Source organism: Gigantopelta aegis, chromosome 3 (genome assembly GCF_016097555.1).
Source record: "Gigantopelta aegis isolate Gae_Host chromosome 3, Gae_host_genome, whole genome shotgun sequence".
Lineage (NCBI taxonomy): Eukaryota > Metazoa > Mollusca > Gastropoda > Neomphalida > Peltospiridae > Gigantopelta > Gigantopelta aegis.
In genome coordinates, this window is record NC_054701.1 from 77078061 (window position 1) to 77104349 (window position 26289).

The 26289-nt window shown below is 39.7% G+C and overlaps 1 protein-coding gene across 1 annotated transcript in view; it reads left to right on the forward strand.

Moving 5' to 3' along the window:
• Window positions 1–1234: 1234 nt before the first annotated feature.
• Window positions 1235–26289, forward strand: part of LOC121368846 (cadherin-23-like) — a 34328-nt gene continuing 9273 nt past the window's right edge. Inside the window, exons 1-15 of the mRNA XM_041493595.1 lie at window positions 1235–1292; window positions 5196–5327; window positions 5850–6086; window positions 6945–7174; window positions 8868–9042; window positions 10083–10648; window positions 11754–11850; window positions 12973–13217; window positions 14041–14161; window positions 14928–16536; window positions 18142–18430; window positions 19877–20575; window positions 21354–21606; window positions 23167–23491; window positions 24347–24498. Of these exons, the coding sequence (XP_041349529.1) occupies window positions 1235–1292; window positions 5196–5327; window positions 5850–6086; window positions 6945–7174; window positions 8868–9042; window positions 10083–10648; window positions 11754–11850; window positions 12973–13217; window positions 14041–14161; window positions 14928–16536; window positions 18142–18430; window positions 19877–20575; window positions 21354–21606; window positions 23167–23491; window positions 24347–24498 (5188 nt within the window). The remainder of the gene's footprint in view (window positions 1293–5195; window positions 5328–5849; window positions 6087–6944; window positions 7175–8867; window positions 9043–10082; window positions 10649–11753; window positions 11851–12972; window positions 13218–14040; window positions 14162–14927; window positions 16537–18141; window positions 18431–19876; window positions 20576–21353; window positions 21607–23166; window positions 23492–24346; window positions 24499–26289) is intronic.

A 26289-nucleotide genomic window follows, 5' to 3' on the forward strand; every position in this document is an offset into this window, starting at 1 on the left:
TTACAAATATATATATATTCCTAAACAAAAGCGTATTGTGCTAACTTAACTTAGGTTATTAATATACGTGTTGGCTGTGGAAACGGGAAGATATCGGAATATAGAAAGAACAAAAAGAATTTGTATTTGTTGTAATCTGAATTAAATTGAGGACAAATATATTTTGTTTTGTTAAAATGCCGTAGACATCAGTGGCGGATCCAGAAAATCCATTTAGAGGGGGCCCCAATGACACGAGGCGGAAATTAATATATAATAAAATTATAACTGTCGTAGAATTTAGGGGGGGGGGGGGGGGGGCCTGCCCCCTCAGACCCGCCTCTGGATATGTCAATTTAAGAAGTAAATATATCAACGTTTTACAGAAAAAAGACCGTCAGCCTATAAAGTTATCTTATATCTTGCTATTAAGTGTTGAAAATATTAAAGAACTAAATCAACTTAGTAAATATATATTTGAATGTTACAAAATACGAGCCACGTTATGTATATTATGATTAATCAGGATGATTAATTTAAATGTCTATGTATATATGCATATACTTATACTTATGTATGTGCATTTATGTGTATTTCGGGACGAGACGTAGCCCAGTGGTACAGCACTCGCTCGATGCGCGGTCGGTGTGGGATCGATCCCCGTCGGTGGGTCCATTGGGCTATTTCCTGTTCCAGCCAGTGCACCACGACTGGTATGTCAAAGGTCGTGGTATGTACTACCCTATCTGTGAGATTGTGCATATAAAAAGATCCCTTGCTGCTAATCGAAAAGAGTAGCCCATGAAGTGACGACAGCGGATTTCCTCTCTCAAAATCTGTGTGGTCCTTAACCATATGTCTGACACCATATAACCGTAAATAATGTGTTGAGTGCGTCGTTAAAAAACATTTCTTTCTTTCTTTTTATGTGTATTTCATAATGTGTTCTCCTTCACTACACTATATTGTGCAGTGATTGTAAGTAAGGTATGTGTTTTTGTACCGATGAACTGTAAAGCTCCAGGTCAAAAAGAATTGAATTGACAATTCACAGTTAACTACCGTATTGTTTCTAACATTGTGTACAGGTATGCAGCGAAAATTTCTTCGAGGCACATTATTGTAGAAAAAGTAACGGGAAAGAATTTGATTTTAAAAATAATTCTTGGAATAAATAAATGTATTTGTGTCTTAATTCGTGTGCTTCCTTGTAGATCTTGATTGAATACCTGCAAGAGAAGCCCCACAATCCGGAATGAGGAGTGTCATACTCCTCGGAGCAGTTCTGGGATTCATGGTTCTACAAACAGAGGGTCAGTATCTGCATTTGAAATCTTTTAAATTTACCATAATCTGTAAACAGTTCATCTCAAGTAAATGTACATACTTTCACCAGCCCGGAACAGACGGTTTAGCCAAATTAGTGGTATATGTCGCTAGTGTATTTGTCACTCCACCCATTAATTTGTCTGTCCATCCATCCGTCCGTCTCTTCCACCCTATGTTCCTCTTCGTGTTCTCTCTCTCTCTCTCTCTCTCTCTCTCTCTCTCTCTCTCTCTCTCTCTCTCTCTCTCTCTCTCTCTCTCTCTCTCTCTCTCTCTCTCTCCTCTCTATATATATATATATATATATATATATATATATATATCCATCCATCCATCCATATCTGTCTGTATGTCTGTGTGTATGTCTATATAATATGTATGCGTATTTGATCGTTTTTTCAGCATACCTCTCTCTCAGTACATCTGTTTCTCTATTTCTGTCTTTATGCCTATGATTCTCTCTAGTTCTATACACCCCCACCCCATCATTTATTTGGTTTATTCGTATAATCGTATTAGTGCATAGATTGTTGTTTCATTATTTAATAGTACTATCTGAAGACCAATCCCATACATAATATAAAATATGTTTTCAAAATGGTATTTAACTTTACCAAGACGAACGTTTCATGTTGATATGGGCAACACGTTAGCGAGCTCTGTCAAGACTTTCGATCCACTACTCATGTGGGAGAGAGAAAAAAATCTTCTTTAAATATTTTGATCGGATTGTGTCTGTAACCTCTTGAAATTGTCACTGATAAAGGGAGGCCAATCGGAATTCGACACTCGATACCCGCTTAATGACTCCCAAGTATGTACACACCCACTCCACTCACCCCTAAGGGTATGACCGAATTTTCTTCTTCCATTCTCCTAGAGTCAGGTCAGGTCAGGTCATAGGTCTTTACGTGCACATTCAGAGCAAGCTGTTATAGCGCACGCCTGTCCTGGGCACAAGAGCTGGCCTCGGTCGGCTCCTCCGTCCAGGACAAGGCATACGACTGGCTGCTCCTAGGTGATGACCAGGTCACCAATGCCATATATCCAGTAAAAAACCAGCGCGATGGAACTCGATTAAACTGTGACATATAGTTAACCTGACAATCAGGTGTCTGTGCCAGCTACAAGTGAAACGACTGTAAATAACTTTTAGTCGAAAAAGATGTTAAAATATGCTTAAAACCTGGTGTTTGAGGATATGTAAGAAATAGAATAATTCATCCGTGTCCGTTAGATACCATTATCTCACAACTCTTTGTTTAAAAACGTATCAAACTCGCTTTGGCTCGTTATACACATTTTAAAACAACTCGTTGTGAAATAAATGGTATCTAACGGCCACTCATGTATTATTCTCTATGACCCTGAAACTACATAATGCAAAATAACCTAAATAGGAACCAAAGGTATGAATGCTACACCACCTCACCCAAAGTTTTAACTACAGTAATTAAAAGTGTCAACTTTCATAGCTCATTTGCAAGATAACAGGATATTGTTACAACCACCGTTAATTCCGCATATAATTGTAGTGCCTAAAGTACTGTCGGAAATAGAATAAAAATGATTTTCGTCGATTATTTCTTTCATATTAAACAAGTAAATATTTTGTAAATACCCATTCAATGATACTTTACCTAATTTAGCATTTACTTGTTTGGGCTCTCATTGATGTACAAGGTAGTGTTTACTCTTGAAATTAAACTAAATATGTCAGTAACAGGTGATTTGTGACCTTTATTGGAACAGACTATAACACATTTTGATGGATATGTGTCCATTTCATTTACCCTTAAACAAACGTTTAATTTAAAACTGCAAGTTAACGGATTATTTTGAATTGCAGCATAAATTATTAATTATGACAAGCATATTTATTGAATATAAATTCAATATAAGTACATTAGAAATATACACAATCTTGCAACAATTTAAAGGTGCTATATAATGCGAGCTATGATAAAGATTCTCCAATAAAAAAGTATTTTCTACCAGTAGATAAAATTATTTCCTATAATCATTTATGGGCATATTATTAAAGGTGTCTTCTTTAAATGTTAAATCAAAAGTTAATTAAATAAAAATAAATAGATAAATAAAAAAAAGATGATTTGCTATAGCTGTCATTGGGTAATATTGACATAGCACCTTTAATGCCAGTATAATGGATCGTTATAATGGCTCTTGACAGTTTTGCTCAAAAGTTACTTATAAATGACTACAAATATTTAGTTTTGGAGAGGGATAGGGGCAAACCATCATCAGAAACAGTCCCTCGCATATTGTAACAGCAATGAAATTGACACATGTTGACCAAAATTTGTTATAGTCTGTTCCAATTAAGTGCACAAATCACCTGTTTACTGACATTTTTCTTTTAATTTCAAGAGTAAACACCACCTTGAACATCAATGAACGCATAAACAAGTAAATGCTAAATTAGGTAGACTATCATTAAATAGATATTTATAAAAAATTTACTTGTCAGTTTAATATGTAAGAAATAATCGACGAAAATCATTTTGATTCTATTTCCGACAGTACTTTAGTTTTACAGCGCCTTATATATCTTTCAAGCACAAGATTACTTGACACACTGTTGCTGGATCAAGCGCAATTGCTTGCATTTATTGTCTTGTTAAAACTATAGTGTATGATAGCAACCACTGTTGCATTTATCACCAGTGACAGGACTGACAGTATTAATTGCTTTGTTAAAAGTCTGGGTCACTTTGAACTTTGATACAGCCGAGATGCTATTTGGTTGAGTACCACCATTAATAATTCTAGATAACTAAGTGGTATATCCAGAACAGTATACTTGAATTTTAATGATATCTATATATCTATATTTATCTATATATCTATCTTTCTATCTATCTATCTATCTATATCTATATCTATCTATATCTATATATCTATATCTATATCTATATCTATAATTATAATATATATATGTTTGTATCTTTTAACGACACCACTAGAGCACGTTGATTTATTAATAATCGACTATTGGATGTCAAACATTTGGAAATTTCGACATATAGTCTTAGAGAGGAAACCCACCTCTTAATGATATATAACTATAAGCAAGAAAACAAATTCAAAGCAAAAAAAAAGAAGAGAAGATTAATGATAAAAATAAACAGTGGTTTGAACTACTGTACTACTCATTCACATCATCAGAGGGCGGGATGTTGCCCAGTGGTACAGCGCTCGCCTGATGCGCGATCGATCTAGGATCGATTCCCGTCGGTAGGCCCATTGGGCTATTTCTCCAGCCAATGCTCCACAACTGGTGTAATAAAGGCTGTGGTATGTACTATCCTGTCTGTGGGATGATGCATATAAAAGATCCCTTGCTGCTAGTCGAAAAGAGTAGCCCATGAAGTGGCGACAGCGGGTTTCCTCTCTCAATATTTGTGTGGTCCTTAACCATATGTCCGACGCCATATAACCGTAAACAAAATGTGTTGAGTGCATCGTTAAATGAAACATTTCCTTCCTTCACATCATCAGAGACAGCAACTGCATGTTAGGGTTTGTTTGCACTTAACACTGGACGTAACCTTTAAACAGCTAAAGATTACGATCCTAAGCACTGCTACTTGCGATACAAGTGAAAAACATGTAGGCACCGTCTACATAGCTAGCAAGTCTGTACCCTCCATTTCAAATACCATTCCCACGGGCCCAGGGCCGGATTTAGACTTAGGGGGCCCGGGGCACTTCAGGTTCGGGGGCCCCTCAATATAGAAATTAAAGAAATGTTTTGTTTAACTGGATACCAGTTAGGAAACGATCCTATAGGTCAGCCCATCCCAGGTTAGCGCTCTGCCGCTGACCTACGTTTGCATGTCTAAATATATTACACTCTCTGTTCACAGGAGCCGCGCCCGTTATTAGTGGCACGTACACGGCGTCTATGAACGAGGAGGAAGTTGTTGGAACCACTGTACCGTTTACCTTCACCGCCACTGATGCTGATGCCGGAGATATTTTGACGTATGCCTTGTCAGGTATGTTTCACTTTGAAAACAGGAACAGGTGAAATAGATCGATGGAGGAATGTTTAGTTAAAGCCTCAAATAACAATTTTAATACTTAACATGGTCTGTCGCCTTCTGTGACATACTGTTCATTGTTCCGTATTGGCCCTGATAATTTCTCTGTTTAAAAATATGTCCACATTTCACTGTATCTCCACAGTGTTGAACTGTAGACAAGATTTGTGGCAGCCTACCACAGCAATTTCCGACCTAAATACTGCGATAAAAACGATTCCCTATCTTTAGCTATAGAAGCATAGGTATTGTCAAAAATTGCTATGTTCCCATCACGTTTTACCTATGCAAAGCCCCCCACCGCCAAAAAACAACAACAACAAAACAATCCAACCCCCTCCCCCCTCCCACCCCGAAAGATAATAAATAAAAATAAAAGTAAAGAAAGAAAGTAGAGAAGAATAGATTAAGAAACAAAAGAAGAAAGAATGTGAATGTCTCGGATCATATACTAATGAACTCAATGTGTGATTTCAGGAGTGGACTCCGGTAAATTCGCCATCGACGGGTCTGGCGTTATAACAATATCGTCAGTCCTCAACTATGAGTCACAGACATCGTTCAGCATCACGCTGGAGGTGACCGACACGATCGCCACCACAACCACCGTCACCCAGGTCCTTACACTCACCCTGGTCGACATCAACGACAACTCACCAGTCTGCACTCCCAGCGTCATCTACTCCGGCGCCATCGCAGAAAACAACGGAGCAAGTGAGTTATCGCCCGTTGTCGCCCCTACAGTGTTGAAGTCATTGACGCGGTTTCTAGTATAGGCTTGCAAGCTTACTTAAACTCTATTAATGTGCGTATATCCACCTAGGGCCCCAACCTCTGGATACGTCAGGGCATTAGGGGGAGGGGTAAGTTTGAGGAGAGCGGAATTTGGAATACCAGAAAAAAAGTATATATATATTTGACTGCTAAGCCAAAAACAATGCAGATGATTCGAGCCATGTTCACGGGCTGCCAAAAATAAAGTGTTTCGGAACAAGCTGAAAGTCACCAGGGTCGTAAAACGTGTGATTCGTATTGAACATACAGAACGCTCTAGTTGCCACCATATTAATTTTTGAGATTTCTTGTTTGTTTTTTTCAAATCATATAATTAACAATTGCATTGCATTGCTTGTGTCTGAAAACCTATGTTTATACACTTTCCTTGCATTTATACTACATCTGGTTGCAACGATAATAGATAATGGCGGCCATTTTGGACGACACCTTAAATTCACGAGTTAGCTCTTCTTGGAATATCATACTCTGGGGTAACTTTTCTGAAAATTTCAGCTTATTACCAGATTGTTCCATGTTTGACCTAATGCTACTGGCCTAAACGTCTAAACGGACCCAGCATTTTGGATGCATAAAACTATTCATATTTGTTAGTACAGGGGAGGGTAAGTGGGTCAGATGGTGGTGTGCGAAGTTTTAAAAAGATTTGGGTCATTATATGCTCCCTCGCAAAATACATTAAAAAAGAAAAGTTTCTTGGAGCAGGGGTGTTCGACGCTCACTCCCCTAAAACACGCAACTGACAATCAGGAAATGAACGATCACACCTTGTTTCAGATGAAATCGCTACAACAATATCGTGTGCCGACGCTGACGGATCCAGCCCAAACAACGCCGTCACCATTTCCATACAGACTCCACCTGCAGAGTTTACGATGTCTGGGAACGATGTCGTCACAACTGGAACAGCTACCAACTACGAAGCTACACCGGCTTACACACTTATCATACACGCCGTAGACGGGGGAGGAACCCCAAACACTGGAACAGTCACGGTGTACATACAGGTACAGATCAGAGAGTAAAAAGAAAAAAGACAAAAAAAAAAAAGACAAACCCAACAACAAACAAACAACAACAAAAACTGTCTGCCAAGTCCGCACATTTTCAGACTAGTAATGCTAGCTCAGACTACCAACTGCCAACACAAAGTTGGCCTACTTCTTTTACGACTTCTACGACTGTCCAGTTGCTAGTCTAAGCTCTCTTACAACTCGCTTCTCGTCGTATTAGTTGTTAGTCTGAACGCACCCGTCGTAAGTCGGGAGTTAGGGGAAAATACAACGCAACCGTCGAGGTTGCCAACTTTCTCTCGGGTATGCGTTAATCGGCAGGTGTATGCCAATCATTACCATAACCCACTGCTGCTAATCAGTGTATAGCATGTGACAACAGCGTGTTTCCTCTACAGCTCGTGTGACCGGCCTCGGTGGCGTCGTGGTAGGCCATCGGTCTACAGGCTGGTAGGTACTGGGTTCGTATCCCAGTCGAGGCATGGGATTTGCAATCCAGATACCGACTCCAAACCCTGAGTGAGTGCTCCGCAAGGCTCAATGGGTAGGTGTAAACCACTTGCACCGACCAGTGATCCATAACTGGTTCAACAAAGGCCATGGTTTGTGCTATCATGCCTGTGGGAAGCGCAAATAAAGGATCCCTTGCCATGTAGTGGCGACAGCGGGTTTCCTCTCAAAACCTGTGTGGTCCTTAACCATATGTCTGACGCCATATAACCGTAAATAAAATGTGTTGAGTGCGTCGTTAAATAAAACATTTCTTTCTTTCTTTTTTTCTACAGCTCGTTGGACTAAGTGTTTCCCTAATGATATGCTTGTCTCCTCGTAACTCTTGAATAAACATTGCAGGCTTACTAAGTCGATGTTATTCTGAACGACAAAGCCGTATCTCTGTACAATGTAGAGTCGAATGGCCGTTTTGCAAACTAGTTGTTGATTCCATGAATCTCTATCTAGTGCCTCGTCTACAGGAGAACAGCCACTCCCGAAAACAGAAAAGAACAAAACTTTATTTGAAGTCAGATGACATAAAATGACACATGAACAAATAGCTTGCTCTGAATGTACATGTTAAACTCTGACCCGAGAGCTACTACTGCTTGTACAATACATATACAGCCCTACGTAATAAATAAATGAACAAATAAATGGATTAGCATGGAGATTTAAATGTTTTTAAAACATAGCCAATAAATTTACAGATATTATTTAGTAACTCAACATTCGTACTACAAATGAACTCACGGTATTTAACAATATTTGGTCTAATAAAGAAATACTTTGGTATGTAGATGCATCTTGCTTTATTGAGAAAAAAAATGCATTGAAACAAATAGTGATGTTCATCACCAACGACATCTTCATCACATAAACAACATTTATGTTAATTTTTAAGAATATTCTCCCACCTTCCGACTCCTGAACAAATAAATCTTTCTTGCACCGCCACAAAGAGGATTGCCACTCTGAGACTAGTTTACTAAACCAAAACCAGCACAGAACAGAGCTAATTGCAATAAATATAGCTGTGATGACATGCACTCATGAATCACCCTCAAAACAGTGATGATATCAGGTGTTCGCGAAAGGCGAGCATATCCTGTCCCACCGGTGGCACCCGCCATTAGTACTGCCACCAGAGATGAAAAAGTGAACAATAATTATCTTTTTTTCTGTTTTATAGATACAGCCAGTAAATGAGTTTACTCCCGGTTGGGGAACCTTCACCCCAGTCGGCTCGACCCACAACATTAACGAAGATTCCCCGCCTGGCACCTCCGTCGTTACAGTAGTTGCTACAGATTCAGATACCGGGAGCGATGGCACCGTCAGCTATTCCCTGGTGTCAACCGTGACAGGTATTGCCTTGTTATCACTAACATGGCCGCAATATTTTGAATTTATGATGCAACCATGCTTCCTGTTACCTAATAACCTCTACACGATAATTCGAATGTCACTGCCTGATAACACCCCCGTTGCTAGCATGATAACTTTGGCGTTGCTATGTGCTATCAGCTCACTAGGAAATGAATTCTGCGCATGGAGGATGTTTGCTCAATATTTAGGTGGGTCGTTTCCTCATTTTTCAAACATCCATTTACAGCAATAATTGTTTAATATAACATTTACACTTCCCGTAACATCAAATTATGTCTTATTTTTGAATTTTCCATTCTTCGCTCCCATGCGGAACTAGCCAGCGTTTTCTATTAAACATTTTGAATCAACAAAGCAAGTCTCTTCCTGCAAAGAATCTTTACATTGGAACAGCTGTTGACGTCACAGTCAATAGCAGCCAGTAATTTCGATTTTCTTCGGGTCACATATAAACTTTATTTTAACAGAAAAAGGTACAAAAATTATAATGTTGTGACACTACAGACTTTGAAATATAATCAAAGTAGTTTACTTAAAATTTGGAAACATAACGTTTTGGCTGGCTATGCCATTCCCAAGATGCTTTCGGGCACCTGCTATTATCCGACTTCCGGTAGTAATTTCTATACCGCTTTTGACTAAAACATATTACAAAAATAAAACTTAAAAGGGGTTGCATGATAAAACAAATATCAGGTTACTACGTTTTGATATCGTGGTTATTTGGCTCGGTTCTATAAAGGTGCAACAGGCTCGCCGAAGCTCGCCTGTTACACCGTTATCTAAACCTCGCCAAATAATAGGCTATTTCTCGTTCCAGCCAGTGCACGACGACTGGTATATCAAAGGTCGTGATATGTGCTATCCTATCTGTCGACCGCGTATCAGGCGAACGCTTTACCACTGGGCTACGTCCCGCCCACTTAATTCTTATAGATGTATATTCATTTATTAACAACATGCATGCAACTAACTATATATGATAGCGATGGTGTATTTGAATATTTGAATATTGCAGACGGAGGCTCATCCGTTGCTGGTATATTTAGCGTCGACGCCATATCTGGACAACTGACAACCATCACAAATATCGACCGAGAGACCCCGGTAGCCTTCTACACCGTCACCGCCAGGGCCTCCGATGGCGGAACACCTCCGAAGACCATCGATACAGTGCTTACGATAAACATAAACGACATCAACGACAACGCGCCAGTCTTTGGATCCACCAGCTACTCCGTGTCACTTCTGGAAACAGCCACTACAGCCGGAGCCAGCATCATAACCGTTGCCGCCACAGACAGTGATATCACTGCTGCAACTTTGACATACGTCATAGAGTTAGGTAACACCGGCAACAGGTTCGAGTTTGATGGAACGACCGCCGGTCTCCTGAAGCTGAAGGCGGGAGTGGCAATAGACCTGGACACTGGCACAGACCCCAGTTTCTACACACTGAGGGTCATAGTTAAGGACGGAGCGACGCCAGAGAAGACAGGGACTTCGTACGTGACGATCACGGTGAACGCAGTGAATGAAGCGCCGCCTGTGATAGGGGCCGTGACTCCAGCCTCACCAATTTCTGTAAGTGGCATATCCTAATAGAATAAATAGAGGATATTTCATGATTTTGTCAAATATGATTTATATCTCATCGAGTGAAGGTTGCAATCATAACTCACGAGTCGCGCTTGCGCGACGAGTATGATATGATTGCGAACATCACGAGATGAGATATAAATCATATTTGACAACAACAAAAACCATGAAATTTTCCATTTATTATATAACTTTTGGCAATTTACCTTTATTTTTAAAATGCCACCAGCAAAATAGTTCCGGTTTTTTTACAGTAAAAATAACACTTTCTATAGTGACGATAACACGTTTTAGAGTGAAATGGTGAAATGTTTACTCTAAAATGTGTTAGCCTCACTGATTGACTGATAACACTTTTTATTTCACTGATATTTTAAGATATTTCACTGAATGTTATATAATAAGAATAAGAAACGTATCAGTGACAAAATGAGATAACGTAAATGTGTAATTTATACAGTATAGATATTAGGCAATTTGAATGAATACATGTATATATGAACTAACGCAGTTTGTTACTTATATGGTTAAAATATCTTGGTATATATCAAAGTAATACAACTCAATTGGCGTTACGCCATGTGGGACGTAACACTTCGACGTCATCGAATGGCGTACTACAACCTAACAGGAATGTCAACCAAACGAGTTGAGTGATATAAATTAAGATCGACTATAGGTAGTAAATAGGATATTAAACTCGCCACCATTTCTTATCATGTTTATGTCCCTCGTAAAATAATTTTCATTGTCACTAACAATTTTCAAGTTAAACCGCAACAACAACCAAAAATACCCACCCGCCCCACAAAAACCCCGAAACCTCCTCCTCAACCTCCCCCCCCCCCAAAACAAATCCAAAAAAAGCCCAACAACAATAACAACAACAACAACACCAACACCAAAACAAAGAAACAAACAACCTTCCAAAAAATTCACACCACCCCCCCCCCCCCAAGAACCCCCCAAACCGACAACAAAAAACAACAAAAACAAAACAAAACAAAAAGCAAACAAAGAAACAACCAAAAATCAAGAAGCATGTATATTATGTTGACCATTAGTTCCATAAGACGCTGATCTGTTGCAGGTGAACGAAGACATCGGTATCGGGACGGTGATCGCCACGGTGCCGGCTACTGACACAGACTCGCTTTCCGGGGACACCATAACGTTCACCATCACCGGTAATTTATATGTTAACCATTGTATCCCGTCGTTTGAAGGGTTGGGTATAGACCATTTGTGGTGTGCTTTCATTAAAACACCTTTTTACGCACGTCTGTCATTGGCACAGTCTCTGACTTCGCCAGAGAGTTCTACTGCCCTCGGCAGGTTTGAAGGGTTTTAAATGGATCCAAAATATACCAGCCATTATGTGAATTTGGCACACACACCCCAAAACCCCCCCACAAAAAACCCAAAAAAAACCCACTAAACAAATTCTAATCATATTCAAGTTTGAGTTAGTAAAGTTCAAAATTAATAAATATTTTATTCAGCTTTCTAGATCTCCTTTAAGGTTTATCAAGAGGGCGGAACGTAGCCCATTGACAAAACACTCGCTCGATTCGCGGTCGGTCTGGGATCGATCCCCGTCGGTGGGCCCATTGGGCTATTTCTTACTCTAGCCAGTGCACCATGACTGGTGTATCAAAGGTCGTGATATGTGCTATCCTATCTGTGGGATGGTGCATATAAAAGATCCCTTGCTACTAATGGAACATTTTTGTGGGTTTCCTCGCTAAGACTCTATATCAAAATGACCTAATGTTTGACATCCAATAGCCGATGATGAATAGGTCAATGTGTCGTTAAACAAAACAAACAAACTTAAGGTTTAACGGTTCTAAAATATATCAAATGTAAAAACGCTTAAACGATATACAAAAAATATTCTTCTGTATATTTGCATAAGAATGAAAATAACAAGCATTTTTTGAGTAATATGAAGAAGGAAAACAAATCAAATTATATAATGAATGAAAGAATGAATGAATGAATGTTTAACGACACCCCAGCACGAAAAATACATCGGCTATTGGGTGTCAAACTATGGTTATTCAAACAAATAAAGTAATGATCAACATCAATATAAAAATTCAAGATTTAAATAAAAAAAACTGTGCAAAAAATACAAAATTCACAGATACATACTGACTTTTACTCAAAACCTTAATTTTATCCAGAAGAAAACAGGGGGATTTGTGCTGTATTGGCCATTCTCAAAGAGAATGTTACACCCCTGCACCACGGTGAGGTTACAGCACGCGCAGGGTCAAATTATATAATTTGTGCCTTTATTTCAGCGGGTAATACGAACTCTGATTTTGTTATTGATCCAAACACTGGGATCGTTCGCAACCAAAACCAACTAAACTATGAAGTAACCCCAACAACGTACACACTGACGGTCACTGCTACAGACAGTGGCGGGTTAACCGACACCGTAAACATCGTCGTCAACGTGCAGGACGTCAACGAGGCCTCACCGACCTGCCCGACTTACTACGTCTCCGCCACCGTCGTCGAACCAGCCACAGTTGGAGATGTGGTATGTGTGTAAAGGAAAGGAATATAAATAAACCTATACATGTATATGAAAATATATGCTAATTTGTATACAAAGTGGCTACAACGTTTAGAATTTGGCTAATAAAACTTTGTTTAAATTAGCAACTTTGTCCTAATTTTTAAATGAAATACTCTACATATTTGAAAATTGGCTAAGTCCTGTCATGGGTTAACTGAATATAACAATGATGATGGTGATGAGGTCAATGGAGATGTGACCACGATGACGATGACTATTATTATTTTTCCTGTTGTGTGTGTGCGTGTGTGTGTGTATGTATTATGTGTGTGCATGTGTATCATGTATGTCACTGTATGTCCGTGTGTGTGTGTGCCTGTGTGTGTGTGTGTGTGTGTGTGTGTGTGTGTGTGTGTGTATGTATGTATGTATGTGTGTGTGTGTGTGTATGTATGTATGTATGTATGTGTGTGTGTGTGTGTGTGTATATACGTGTGTGTGTGTGCACGCGCACACTCATGTGTATGTGCGTGTCTACATATTTGTATATATAGGTTTAATTACGTGTGTGAATGTTACATGTTTTATTTAATTTCCGTGCTTAAATTAAATTAAAGTCAAAGCACGCGCTTCTGGGCACCCATGCATACTTAAGTTATTTAGGATGGCTATTCAAGACAAGAGTTAATCATTAGTTACTGTGTGGTTGGTAGGAATCTGAAAAAAAAAGAGTGTAGTTACCTTACATCTCTCCAATGCGCCGACACCGGGATGCGATCCCAGGCCCATCAGCCTTATAGGTGTAGTATTTTTAGTTTAATACTTTTTTTTTCGTTTGACCCAGGTGACGACACTAGCCTGCACGGACGCCGATACGGCAGACACGTTAACGTTTACCATAACGACTGGTGACACCAGTGTCTTCTCAATGAGTTCCGCAACAAAGAAACTCACACTGCTTACCAGTAAGTATCAGAGTTATCACTCACCGGGTCCATTGTACACACGTATTACATTTTTTTTTTTTATCACATGACCTCTTACGTCCCTTTAGTTTGTAAGATTACATCCCCCTTAAAACACCCCAAACAAAACAAAAGATTCAAACAATAACAACAAACTATCAACGAACAACAAAACAAGACCAAAAAAGTTTTTGTTTTATTTTTAATTAAGAAAAAAGAAAAGAAAAGGAAAACCTACACACAGCCAAATAACAATTTAAAAAATCACACAAGAATGTAGGATTATAGTATTACCGAATAAGCCAGATCCTACCTCTCTTACTAAAGAGCAAAATGACATCAACTTATAACTCGTAATATTACAGTATCAAGCTATATAATGAACTTATAGTATGTCCCACTGGGAATGCCGTTTGTCATGCTAGCGAAATGATTACAAGTTATTTATTTCTGAGCAGATTTTTTAAATTGGACACAAAAATATTTTAATTTTTTTTTTGTTATATCCAAAACCTTTACTTGTCTTCTTACGTAAAAAAAAAAACCCTGAAATTATTTACCCCCCCCCCCCCCCCCCCCCCCCCCCCCCCCCCCCCCCCCCCCCCCCCCCCCCCCCCCCCCCCCCCCCCCCCCCATTTTTTGTAGGAACTATAAATACATTATCATTTGTATCTATATAGCATGCTGTATTTTCTCAAGTCGTTGTCACTACTATTTCTTTCGATCACAACGCGTCTCTTCATGTGTTCAAATTCCATTTTCGCAGCTCTGGACTACGAAGGAACCAAAAACTACCAACTCACCATCGAAGTGAAAGACTCCACTGCAACCATCCGAACAGCAACAGTGACGGTCACCGTACTTGTCTCCCCTTTCAACGAATCCCCACCGACCTTCACCTCTGCCCCTTACTCCGTATCAGTCGCCGAGAATATCGCCGTCGGGACCTCGGTTCAGCAAATCACCGCCAGCGACACAGACCAAGGTTTGCTCCACGGAACACTTCGTTACAGCATCACCGGAGGAAACGGTCTCGGTCACTTCACCATCGACAGCAATGGCCTCGTAACGACTGCACAGAGTCTGAACAGGGAGACGACATCAACGTACACTCTCGACATCTCCGTCGCCGACGATGTTACCGGAGCAGCCGAGGAGCACATCGTCACGACGACGGTGACGGTGACGGTGACCGACGTCAACGACAACGTCCCAGTGTTCAGTCCCGTGTTTTACACGGCGAGTCACGTGGAAACTACACCAGCGGCAACTCCTCTGGTTACAGTCACTGCCACAGACGGAGATGCTGGCGCAAACGCCATTCTTGTGTACTCGGTTTCATCGGGAGACATAGATAACATTTTCGAAATGTCTGGAACGAATCTACAGCTTCAGGCGGGAAAGTCGATGAACTACTTAACGAGACAGATCCACGATCTGGTTATAGAGGTCACAGACCAGGGTGCAACACCTCTTAAAGCTCAAGCCAGAATCGTCATCAACGTTCTTTCCGTGAACGCCAATCCTCCAGTGTTTGCTGGAGGAAGTGTGACTCTACCGGCGATAAGCGAAACCACGGCCATCGGAACAACAGTCTACCAAGCAGTCGCTACGGACAGCGACGGCGGCGCTAACGGGGCCATCACCTACTCCATCTACAGCGGTAACGTCCCGGCAGACTCCTACGCCATCGAAAGCAGCACAGGAAAAATCATCGTTTGGTCTCTACTGGATTTCGACACTCCGCCGGTCTCCTACACTTTGATAATCAAGGCCGAAGATGGCGGTGGAAAGAACGACACCATGTCGGTGATTATCCCCCTGAAAGACGAGAACGACAACGTCCCCAACTTTGGCGCGTCCATATTTAACGTGAACGTTGACGAAAACGTGGCCGTCGCCACAAATCTCGCTCCCGCCATCGCGGCGACCGACGGCGATTCAGGAGTCAACGGTCAAATCGCCTACTCTTTGGTCGGTGGCGACGGGACGTCGACGTTTTCCATCGACGCCACGACTGGCGTGATCGCGACCACGGTCGCAGTGGATTACGAGAGCAAGAAGCTCTACTCGCTGATTGTGCAGGCGGTGGATGCCGGAACTCCCGCCAACTCGGCCACGTGCCTCGTGCTGATAACCGTCAACGATTTGAACGACAACGCTCCCGTGTTCACGCCAGTGAACGTGACGATATCGGTGACGGAAGCAGCAACGGTCGGTACGTCCATCATCACGGTGGTTGCCAACGACGTCGATTCAGCAGGAAATCAGAATAACGCTATCACGTATGCATTGACCGATGCGTTTTTCCAAATCAACCCATCGACAGGGGAGATAACTACTACTGCAGCGTTGAATCGAGAGTCCATACCGAGGTAAAGATCACTGTTTTGTACCACTGTCAGTAGCGTCTGAAGCAATTAAAAGTTGATACGGTCATGGAAGCAATGTATATGATGAGATCTATACTATGCGAGTGCCATAGGAACAGAGAGAGAAAAAACCCGTTCCTGGCCCAGAGAGTGGTACAACCATGGCCGTACCACTTCCGACGCCGCTGATTATGGGTTATAGGTGTGGATGTTGGTACAAACAATTACATGTTTTATCAGACAACTTTTTTACCACCCGGTTTCGCCATAAAATTCGGTCCGTGGCTTGTGTACAGCTATTAAGATACAATTTCAGAATATTCACGAACTCTGGTATGATGTACCTCCTAAAATCAAACATTTAACATTTTAACCAGGTCACAGACTTTAGGTTCTGTTAGGTGGCCTTTATAATTAAGTTTTATGCACTTCCCACACAGACAGGATAGCACATACCACGACCTTTAATATACCGTTTGTGGAGCACTGGTTTGTATGTATGGGGGGGGGGGGGGAGATCCCAATCAGCGAATAGATCCACCAAGTGGATTCGATCCTACGACCCATGCATCACAGGTGAGCATTGTACTAGATCCTGTCCCCTTTGGTAAAGACTGCCTAGCGATACCATGACTGTTAGTATATTTGTGAATACTTTAGGTGTCCTGTTTTATAAGTTTCACCCTCTCCTTAAAAAAACATTGTGTTAGGTGTTGTTTATTAAAACAACTCTTTCACTTCCACCTTTTGTTTCTGTGGGCCCATTGGGCTATTTCTCTATTCCAGCCAGTGCATTACAACGGATATATCCTGTCTGTGGAATGGAATGAATGAATGAATGTTTAACGACACCCCAGCACGAAAAATACATCGGCTATTGGGTGTCAAACTATGGTAATGCAAATAAATAAAGTGATGATCAACATCAACATAAAAATTCAAGGTTTAAACAAAAACAGTGTAAAGAACTGTGCAAAAATACAAATACAAATATCACAGAATTTTACGGACACCGAATTTTACTCTAAACTTCAATTTGTGCTGTATTGGCCATTCTCAAAGAGAATGTTACACCCCTGCACCACGGTGAGGTTACAGCACGCGCAGGGGTGTCTGTGGAATGGAGCATATAAAAGACCCCAAGCTACTAATGGAAAAAAAGTAGCGTGTTGTTTTTTTTTACATCTAATAGCCGATGATTAATAAATCAATGTGCTCTAGTGGTGTTAAACAAAACAAACTTTAATTTTAACTAACCCAAACATAGTTTAATTCTTGCATGTAGTCTTCAGAGGAAACCCGATACATTTTTCCATTAGCGGCAAGGAATTTTCTTATAAGCGCGTCTCCATGAGCTTGACAGCACATACCACGGCTTTTGGTGTATCAATTAAGGGACAGGTTTGGACGGAAATAAAAAGGGGATTCGATCCTTCGACCCAAGCACTTCAAACGAGCATTCTAATAGATCATGCTCCTTTCATCTGTCTCATGCATGTTACCGTAGTATACTCGTGAATACTAAAAATTGTACTCCTCTGCATCCGCTCTTGTGTTAATAGGTGTTGTTTATTAAACACTTCGTACACTTCCTCCTTTTAATTCCAGCCACTATCTGACGGTGACAGCTTACGACCGCACTCTTGGGGGAGCTGGGTCGCTCACAGGGACGTCGGTGGTGACGGTTGACCTCAGTGACGTCAACGACAACGCCCCAGTGGTCTCGGGAACCCCGTACGACCTGAGCATCTCGGAGTCGCTGAGTCCAGTTAGCGTCGTCACCACCATCGCGGCGTCGGACGCAGACGCCGGCGACAACGCCAGGCTGAACTTCACCATAACAAACGGAAACACGAATAACGACTTCACCATTGAAATGAATTCTGGGATAATACAGGTTGATTTATTTATTAACTACTTCCAAACGCGTATGCAGGGGTGGGTGGGTACCGGGAGTCGAACACCTACTCTGCCTTGCTCAAAGTGATTATTTTAAATATATGTACATGTATATTGAAGAAGAAGTTTGCTTTGTTTAACGACACCACTTGAGCACATTAATTTGTTAATCATCGGCTATTGGATGTCAAACACATGGTCAGTTTTGACACAGTCATAGAGATGAAACCCGCTACATTTTTCCATTAGTACCAAGGGATCTTTTGTATGCACCATCCCACAGACAGGATAGCACATACCACGGCCTTTGATAGACCAGTCGTGGTGCACTGGCTGAGAAATAGCCCAATGGGCCCACCGATGGGGATGGATCCCAGACTGACCGCGCATCAATTTACCACTGGGCTACATCCTGCCTACATGTATAATGTATCATGTTTACAGATGTTGTGTTATACTGTATTGACCTCCCCCGCCCCCTGTCAAATATTCTTTTAAAGGCACTTTCTTTTACACCTAAGAAACCTTTTGCTAATAATTTAAGACAGAGAGAAAAAAACAAGAGTCAAAAGTAACATACCTAATTAACATGTAGGAATTCAAAGAAAAGCTCTCAGGGGTAGGGGTTTTTTTTAGTGTTTTTTTTTTTTACAATGAGTTTTGGTAAAATGTGTTATAGTGTCAGTTTTAACTGTATCGTCATTCAGAAAGAAATGAAAGAAAGAAAGAAATGTTTTATTTGACGACGCACTCAACACATTTTAGTATCGTCATTCAGAAGATTTGTTTTACATTGATGTTTTACATGTGTTTGTGTGTGCGAGTACGTGTTTGAACTACTGAATGCAAAGTCTGGCTTATATTATTACACCGAATCACAAGCGTACGAAACAGGTGGCGGGGGTGGGGGTGGTCAAGGGCAACTGCCCCCCTACCCCCCCCCCCCCCTAGTGCTGGAGCAAAAGTTCAAATTCGGAGGAAAATTATGTAGATATAACCTGAGACTTTTTTACCATGTATTTCCATCATTCTACCGTCAAAATTAGTTGTAAACCATGAAAAATGCTTATTTATTTATTTGCAACTCTATATAGCTGTTTGGTAGTAATGCTAATATGAATAAACGTTGTTATACAGATTCGGACATTTTCGTTTAATTCGGGCAAAAGTCAGCCTGCTCCTCCCACCCCACCCCTACAAACATGGGAGCCCGTACGCCTATGCACAGAATGTTGCTGAAGTCTGATGCTGATGGTACATATAAAAGATCCCTTGCTGCTAATCGAAAATAGTAGCCATACAGTGGCGACAGCGGGTTTCCTCCCTCAATATCTGTGTGGTCCTTAACCATATGTCCGACGCCATATAACCGTAAATAAAATGTGTTGAGTGCGTCGTTAAATAAACCATTTCCATTTTATATGATGCTCTTGTAATCTCACAGGTGGCCAATGCTCTGGACCGCGAAACCACTGCAGGCTACTTACTGGAAATCACCGTCACCGATTACGGAACACCGCCAAAGAGTGTCACAGTCACGTGCACTGTCACCATCCTCGACGCCAACGACAACACCCCTGCCTTCAGCCAACCCTCCTACAACTTCAGCATCGCCGAGAACGTCCCCCTGAACTCGTCCGCAGGTTTCCTGGCGGCTACCGATATCGACACTGGAGTAAACGGCGCACTGACCTTCGACTTTGTCACCTTCTGGGTTGGCGATTCCAGTCACTTCCTACTGAATCCGGCATCTGGCGAGATCATCAGCAACAGTAACCTGGACAGGGAGACCTTCAGCGTGTATGAGATCTGGTGTCGAGTGTCTGACGGCGGGACACCCAAACTGTCATCGGAAGTCAACGTCACCATCCACATCAATGATCTCAACGACAACAACCCGCTGTTCAGCGCCAACCTCTACACCGGCACAGTCGCCGAGAACAGCGCCGTCGGCACGACGATTCTCACCATGACGGTCATAGATCTCGACGTGGGCGTCAACGCCGCCATCACGCTGTCCATCAACACGACGGGAACGTCGGGAACGAACGCAGACACCTTCCTGGCGATTAATTCAGCAACAGGGGAGATAACTGTGAAAGCGAATATAGACAGGGAGGTTTATTCGTCATTTGTATTTGAGGTAAATGTAACAGTTTGTGTTATTTGTAATCAGGGCCGTACCCTCCGGGGGCGGGGGGGGGGGGGTAGGCTATTACCCCCCCCCCCCCCCCCCGAGAATCTCAGAAAATCTCCAGAAAATAGCATACACATATCAGGGTTTAATTTGTATAGCGTTTCATTTGTTTATAAAAAGTATTGCCCCCCCCCCCCACCCCACCCCATAGGATTTTGGTCAGGGTACGGCCCTTTTAATGAAAATGTACACCTTCCAGGCAATTAACTCAGCAACAGAGAAGATAACTGTAAAAGCGAATATGGACAGGGAGGTTTACTCATTGTTTGTATTTGAGGTAGACAGGTTTATGTTTTAGTAATAAAATGTATATATGATACTGTTAGATAAAATATACTGTACTATACATTGTAATTGGTTGATACCATAATGTTTATTACTCATTTAAAATGAAGCTAATTCTTATTTGTGAGGGTTATCTACCAAGCACAAAAGCGAACGCGACCCATTGAAAAATTCCAAATCGGTCAAGCCTTCTTTACGATTCTATTATTTTTAGTTTTTGTTTGTTTGTTTGGGGTTGTTTTTTTTTTTTTTTTTTTTTTTTAATATTCAAATGTACACTGACAAGGGTATACACATATTTTTTTAATTATTGTTATTATTATTATTATTATATTATTATTATTATTATTTGCTATTATCATTTTAATTGTTTTGAGGGTGTTGGTGGTGGTGATAAAAGGAATAATAAACGGACTGATATATTTCGATGTTGTTGTAGGTGATAGCAGTTGACGCCGGAACATCTCCACGCAGCTCATCAACGTCCGTTTCTATTGACGTTACCGACGTCAACGACAACACGCCAGTGTTCAGTCCCGTATTCTACAACACCGAGATCGCCTACACCGGGGAGTGCGACAACAGCATCACTACAGTGACGGCCACAGACGCGGACAGCGGGAGTAACGGGCAGGTGGACTACTACCTGGTACAGAGCACCTACCAGTACCTGTTCTCAATCGACTCTGCAGGTAATCATTATTACATGTGGCCATGCATTTGATTTGTCATGTTTGTTTTTTTCACAGGTGGGACTATAAATACAGGGCCATGTCTGGCGGTAAAGGGTGTCCTCCCATTTTGCCTACAACCCACTTTGCCTACACTCAGTTTGCTTACACTCGGTATGAAAAGCTGACATCCCCAGTTAAAAGTGGAACATTCCATATATGGTCCCTGTGTATAAAATAACATAACAAAATAATATAACAAACACATATTTTATTATAAAAACGATTAACATTACACAACAAAAACGATTAAACTATTAAAATGATCCAAAAATGTTAAACATATATTTCGTATAAAGTTCAGTCATATTTACAACTGCATTTTTAGCAAGTGGCTGGCAGCGTCTAAAAACTCTAAAGGAGTTGTGTGGCCTTGCTGAAGCTGATCCTTCAACCTCATAAGGCGTGTATTAACATCACGATACACCCTTTACCGTTGTACTGGAGCTGCCCCACGGTCAAGTTGGACCAGTGTTCTTTTGTTTTTATCTTCAAGAGCCGTCAGTTTATTTATGAACTCATAAATGTTAGGGTGAGCTTTTGCAAGAGAACAGTTCAGCTTGAAATGCCAACCTTCAAGCAACTGAGCTCCATTTACATTACTTATGTTCATTGTAATATTAATTGTTTATATAATACTGTGTTTATATGTTGGTTTGAGACACAAAATAATAGGGATTGTCCCACTATTAACTGGGGATGTCACTTTTTTATACTGTAGGCAAACTGAGAGTAGGCATACTGGGTTGTAGGCAAAATGAGTGTAGGCAAAGTGGGTTGTAGGCAAAATGAGTGTAGGCAAAGTGGGTTGTAGGCAAAATGAGTGTAGGCAAAGTGGAATGTAGGCAAAATAAGTGTAGGCAAAGTGGATTGTAGGCAAAATGAGTGTAGGCAAAGTGGATTGTAGGCAGAATGGGAGTGAACCCGGTAAAGAAGGGTAGATTCGTTTTTAATGGCATTTTTCCTTCATCAAATGTATTCGTTTTTAGTTTAGAAGTGTCCTTTTTAGTTTAAAAGTGTCCTTTTTAATGTCAAAATGGCATTTTTAGTTTAAAAGTGTGTTCAGTCTTTTGGGGTTAGAGGCCGTTTTGAATAGCTGAAGTAAGTTAAAGTTTGTTTTGTTAAACGACAGTTCTAGAACACATTGATTTATTCATCATCGGCTATTGGATGTCAATCATTAAATGGTTGATATCCAATAGCCGATACTGAATAAATCTGGTATAAAAATGGTACACCAGAAGCTGTGGTACGTACTGTCATGTCTATAAGAAAGTGCATATAAAAGGTTCTTTGCTACTTTATCAAAAGGAGTAGACTATGCAGCTGCAGCTGGTTTCCTGTTTCTCCATTGTCGAAATATCCACATGTTATATAACAAATAGCCGTAGTTTAAAATAAACTGAGATGTACTAAGCAACTACTCTTCCAAATAGCCGATGTATGTTTCGTGCTGGATTGTCGTTAAACATTCATTCATTCATTCATTCTATTCTTCCATTTTTTTTGTCTCTAAAACAGGAGTATTTTCTCTGCGCTATACGGCAACAGCTAACTTCAAATACACCATCGAGGCTGGCGCTAGGGATAACGGCGTCGCCGTCAGTACCGCCACCACGTCGGCGACTGTCAGAATCGACACGTTCGACCCCAACACGGTGATCGTCTCTTTCCGCCTCACCATCAGCAAGACTGATTTCCAAAGCCAGCAGACGACATTCCTGGACCAGGTCCAGACGCTCATCAGAGCCAAGTACCCGAACGCCGTCGTGCGTCTGTGGTGTATCGAAGAGAGATCCGGCACGGCCACGACTCCGTCGGGAAGACGACGTCTGCTACAGACAAGGTAAATATCAAGTCAGTGATTTATCAAAACTTAATAAATAAAGAGCATATCAGTATGGCCATGTCACGGTGGCAATGTCTTGAGATCGTGGACTGACAACGACGAATTTCATTTCAGTCGGTATATATTTACATGTATGTAAGTATGTATGTATGTATGTATGTATGTATGTATGTATGTATGTATGTATGTATATCAAAGGCCGTGGTATATACTGTCCACGCTGTTGGAAATTGTAGGTACAAGATCCCATGCTACCAATGGAAAAAGCGAGGTTTCTTTGAAGACTACATGCGGACATTTTCAAGTGTTTGACATTCTTAAATCGATGATTAATGAACACTAGTGGCTTCGTTAAACAGCATCAAAAATAAAGTAATATATGTATATAATATAAGATAAAAATAGAATGATTCGTATAAATCATGTACATGGTGAAAAGGTATCGGGTTAGCACATTTTGTATCATATTTGCCTGAATTTGATGTTTTGCTCCAGCACGTGTGTGTGTGGGGGGGGGGGGGGGGGGGGCAGTTGCCACCCCCTGCCCACCTGTCTCGTACGCTTATGATTATAGAGGAGAAATATTTAGAATGGGAAAGGAGAGGGACAAGGATAATGTGCAGGACCTTTTTAATGACCATTGATGCTAGCAATCGATTTTAGTATTGTTGCGATATTGATCAAAAGAGGGAGGAGGGAGAAACACACTTATTCTTTTCTGCCTGGTAGTTTTGCCTCATTGTCCCTTGTGGACACTTGGTTTAAATAAAGTTTCATTCTATAGGTGATGTGAATATTATTACTTTCCTTTGCACCTAGTATTATAATATTCAAAACGTATTGATACTGCAGTGCTCCTGTTACGGTTCACGTGTACACTGTCGCGGATAACACGACAGATTCGGCGGCAAACATTAACCAAGGGAAGACAATCCTTACTTCCGGTGAAACACTGACATTCCTTACGACAGATCCTAATGGTTCTCCGTCATCGGCTATCACAGGTACGTAATTACGCATAACTCATCACAGGGACGTACTCGTCACGTGTCATAAGCGAGTTAAAATACAAATTTCATACAAGTTAAAAAATTAATATCATTGTCAAGTTACCTCTGCCATGTAGTATGTGTAAATATAACAACTTAAATTACTGGTGATTGTCGCCAGAACCACAGTCATAAATATGCGTCTTTCTGTATTATAATATCAAATAATACACATTTTCTGTATTATAATATCAAAGAATACACAGTTTCTGTACTATAATATCAAATAATACACATTTTCTGTATTATAATATCAAAACATACATATTTACTGTATTATAATATCAACAAATACACATTTTTCTGTATATAAAAGAATATACATCTTCTGTATTAAAATCTCAATCAATACACATTTTTGTATTATAATATCAAAGAATAATGTATCAAAGAATATAACTCTTCTGTGTCATAATCTCAAAGAATACACATTTTCTATATTATGATATCAAATAATACATATTTTCTGTATTATGATATTGAAGAATATACATTTTCTGTATTATGATATCAAATAATACACATTTTCTGTCTTATAATATATAAAATATATATAAAAAATACATATTTACTGTATTATAATATCAACAAATACATATGTTTCTGTATAATATCAAACAATATACACCTTCTGTATAAAAAAAGTCAAATGATACATATTTTCTGTATTATAATATCAAGGAATACACATTTTCTATGTTACAGTATCAAAGAATAAATATTGTCTGTATCACAGAATGAAAGAATATAAATCTTCTGTATGAAAATGTCAAGAAATAAACATTTTGTGCATTATAATATCAAAGAATACTTTTTTTTATATCAAATAATACATATTTTCTGTATTATGATATCGAAGAATACACATTTTCTATATTATGATATCAAAGAATACACATTTTCTGTATTATAATATTAAAGAATATTCATCTTCGGTATTAAAATGACAAAGAATCAACATTTTCTATATTATAATACCACATAATACACATTTACTGTATTATAAATATAAAAGAATACACATTTACTGTATTATAATATCACAAATACACATTTTCTGAATTATAATGTCAAAGAATATACATCTTCGGTATTAAAATGACAAAGAATCAACATTTTCTATATTATAATACCACATAATACACATTTACTTTTTATAAATATAAAAGAATACGCATTTACTGTATTATAATATTAACAAATACACATTTTCTGTATTATAATATCAAAGAATATAATCTTCTCTATTCAAATGTCAAGAAATAGACATTTTGTGTATTATAATATAAAATAATATACATATTTTGTATTAAAATATGAAACAATACACATTTTGTGTATTATAATATCAACGAATATACATATGTATTAAAATGTAAAGGAATACACATTTTCTGTATTATAATATCAAAGAATACACATTTTCTATATTATAATATCACAGAATACACATTTTGTATATTATAATTCAAAGAATATATACCTTCTGCATTGAAATGACAAAGAATACACATTTTCTGTATTATAATATCAAAGAATACACATTTACTGTATTATAATGTCAAACAATACACATTTTCTGTATTATAACATCAAAGAATACATATTTTCAGTGTTATACTATCAAAGAATACACATGTTCTGTATTATTATATCAAAGAATACACATTTTCTGTATTATGATATCAAAGAATATACATATGTGTAAAAATTACAAAGAATCAACATTTTCTATATTATAATATT